At 38.1% G+C, this 2,659-nt stretch overlaps 1 protein-coding gene across 1 annotated transcript; it reads left to right on the top strand.

The window, feature by feature from the left end:
- The first annotated feature begins 944 nt into the window (after positions 1-944).
- LOC137638207 (uncharacterized) lies at positions 945-2,442 on the top strand. Its single transcript, XM_068370292.1, has 2 exons — positions 945-1,080; positions 1,904-2,442. Exons 1-2 carry the CDS (start codon positions 945-947, stop codon positions 2,440-2,442), a joined length of 675 nt encoding a protein of 224 aa, XP_068226393.1.
- The last annotated feature ends 217 nt before the right edge of the window (positions 2,443-2,659 follow it).

The raw sequence follows: 2,659 nt of genomic DNA, 5'->3' as shown, positions 1-2,659 counted from the left end.
GATTTAAATAAAGCTTTGCAAACATGCTCCTTAGGTTCCTGGTATTTTGACATATATATATATGTCATTAAAAGTTTTATCATGATGGTTAACTGTAGCCGAGCTTTTATAATACTTACTCTAAAAAATAAACAGAAGGAAAACCAAAGGATGAAATGTTTATTTTAGAAAATAACTGCTATATGTCTTGGCTACCTTATGCCTACTTGTCAGACCTAAGTGAAAAACACTAGACTACTCTTACCAAGTCTTTTTCTAGGAGGTAGAAGTACAGCTTCAAAGCAACATCCACGTCTGCGATGTTTACAAACACAGCTTTGATGTTGGGTGCAAAAATCACTAATTGTTACACGGCAACTCCTCATCATAATTGTTGCCAAAACATATGCTATTATAGAAAGAAACACTGTAAAACGTTTTATTTTCATGCACTGTTATTTCTCTGATAGAATGTAATAGATAAAATAAATAAAGTAGAAAATAGCAAGAAAAAGCAACTTCAAAGCAGCAATAACGAGCAGGAATAAACAAACATAAATTATATATATATATATATATATATATATATATATATATATATATATATATATATATATATATATATATATATATATATATATATATATATATATATATATATATATATATATATATATATACTTTAAACCAGCCATTGAGGGGGACAAGCCATCTTAAACTTAATGCCGGTCCCAAGCCCGGGTAAATGGGGATGATTGGCGGCAGGAAAGGCGTCCGGCCATGAAAAATTAACCAAAACCATTATGGCCAGTGGTGACTGTGAGATTAGAATTAATGCTAGGGTGTTCCCCATAGGCGACACGTTAGGACCTCGCCTCATCCCTCCGAAAAATCGGCAAGGGCTACCCAGTCATGGGCGAGCTGGGTTAAAAAGGTAAACTCAGAGGAAAATATCTGAGGAGAGGATGAGAGTAGCAACTCTCAATGTGGGGACAATGACTGGAAAAGGACGGGAGCTGGTTGACCTCTTTGGGAAAAGGAAGATTGGAGTGCTGTATGTGCAGGAGACCAAGTGGAAGGGAAATAAGGCAAGAGAACTAGGTGAGGGTTGTAATTTTTTTTACAGTGGAGCATATATGGAAGGAAGAAATGGTGTAGGAATATTATCGAAAGATTTGAAGGAAAGTTTGATAGGAGTGAATAGGAAAATTGACAGAATTATAAGTTTAAAGCTGGCACTGGGAGCAACAATAGTCAATGGGGTGTGTGTCTATGCCCGCAAACTGGATGTACAGAGGAGGGGAATGATACATTCTTGGAGCTTAGAATAATTCCTGCAAGGGAATGGGTAATTATAGGAGGAGCTCTGAATGGCCACTTGGGAATTAGTAGGGAAATGATAGAGAGAGTGCATGGAGGTTGGGGTGTGGGTGAGAGAAGTGATGGGGGAGAAAGAGTGATTGATTTTCCAGTGGCTTTTGACCTACCAAAGATCAACACCTTCTTTGAGAAAAAGATTAACAGACTGATTACTTACAGTAGCAGTGGCAGGGAGAGCCAGATAGATTCACTGCCCTGTAATAGAGACCATCTGACGGAGGTTAGAAATTGCAAGGTGATGAATGAGGAGCGTGTAGCAGCATGCAGACTGAAGAATTGTAGGAGAAGTAAAAAGATGAGAATGGACCCAAAGATTAATTGGTAGAAATTTAAAGAGGCAGAACTGAGAGTCTTGTTTAAGGAAAGATTGCTGGAAGCAGTAAGGTTACATGTGGATGTACAAGAATGGTGGACCGAGATTAATAAAGTGATTCTAAGGATCGGTGGGAAAGTACTTGGAAAGTCTTCAGGAAGAAGAACCCCAAATGATAAAGAATCGTGATGGTGAAATAATGAGGTGCAAGAACGAGTAAAAACCAAGAAGCCAAGAAGAAGGCAGATCTATCAGGACATGATCAGGATAAAGAGGATTATAAGCAAGCAAAGAAAGAAGTAAGTAGAGCAGTAGCAAAGGTGAAGGCCGAGATATTAAATAAAGTCTATAAAGAGATGGAGACACCACAAGGAGAGAAGAAAATATTACGAATTGCTATGGCCCGAGATATTGCATCTAGAAGCCTGACGCAGATAAGGGTAATAAAAGATAGCAATGGTATAGTTGTAGCAGAAGAGAATGAAATCAAAAGAAGGTGGGAAACTTATTTTGAAGGACTATTGAATGGGGAGAACCAAAGAACAGTATTTGAAGATGGACTCCCAAACGAGGCAGCTACCATAGGAGTGACTAGAAGAGAAGTAGAACAAGCAGTAAAGAAGATGAAAAATAATATAGCTGCACGACCGGATAATATACCAGTAGAGGTATGGAAGAGTCTTCGAGAGGAAGGCATAGATATCTTGTGGTACCTGATGCAAAGATCTTCAATCAGGAAAAGATGCCAGAGGAATGAAGAGGAGACCTAATCATCCCCATTTATAAGGGGAAGGAGACATCCAAGAATGTGGCAACTAAAGAGGCATAAATTTGATAAGCCATACTATAAAGATTTGAGAGAAGATCATTGAGAAGAGACTCGGAGATAAAAACAATTTTGATTCAGGCTTGGAAAAGGGACTGTAGATGCAATACTTGCTTTGAGGCAGATGATAGAAAAATGTCGGAAGAAACAGAGAGAATTAC

The sequence above is a fragment of the Palaemon carinicauda genome, chromosome 1 (assembly GCF_036898095.1).
Source record: "Palaemon carinicauda isolate YSFRI2023 chromosome 1, ASM3689809v2, whole genome shotgun sequence".
In the NCBI taxonomy this organism is placed as follows: Eukaryota; Metazoa; Arthropoda; class Malacostraca; order Decapoda; family Palaemonidae; genus Palaemon; species Palaemon carinicauda.
Note: the sequence above shows the minus strand (reverse complement) of the source record. Positions and strands in the feature narration are given on the sequence as shown.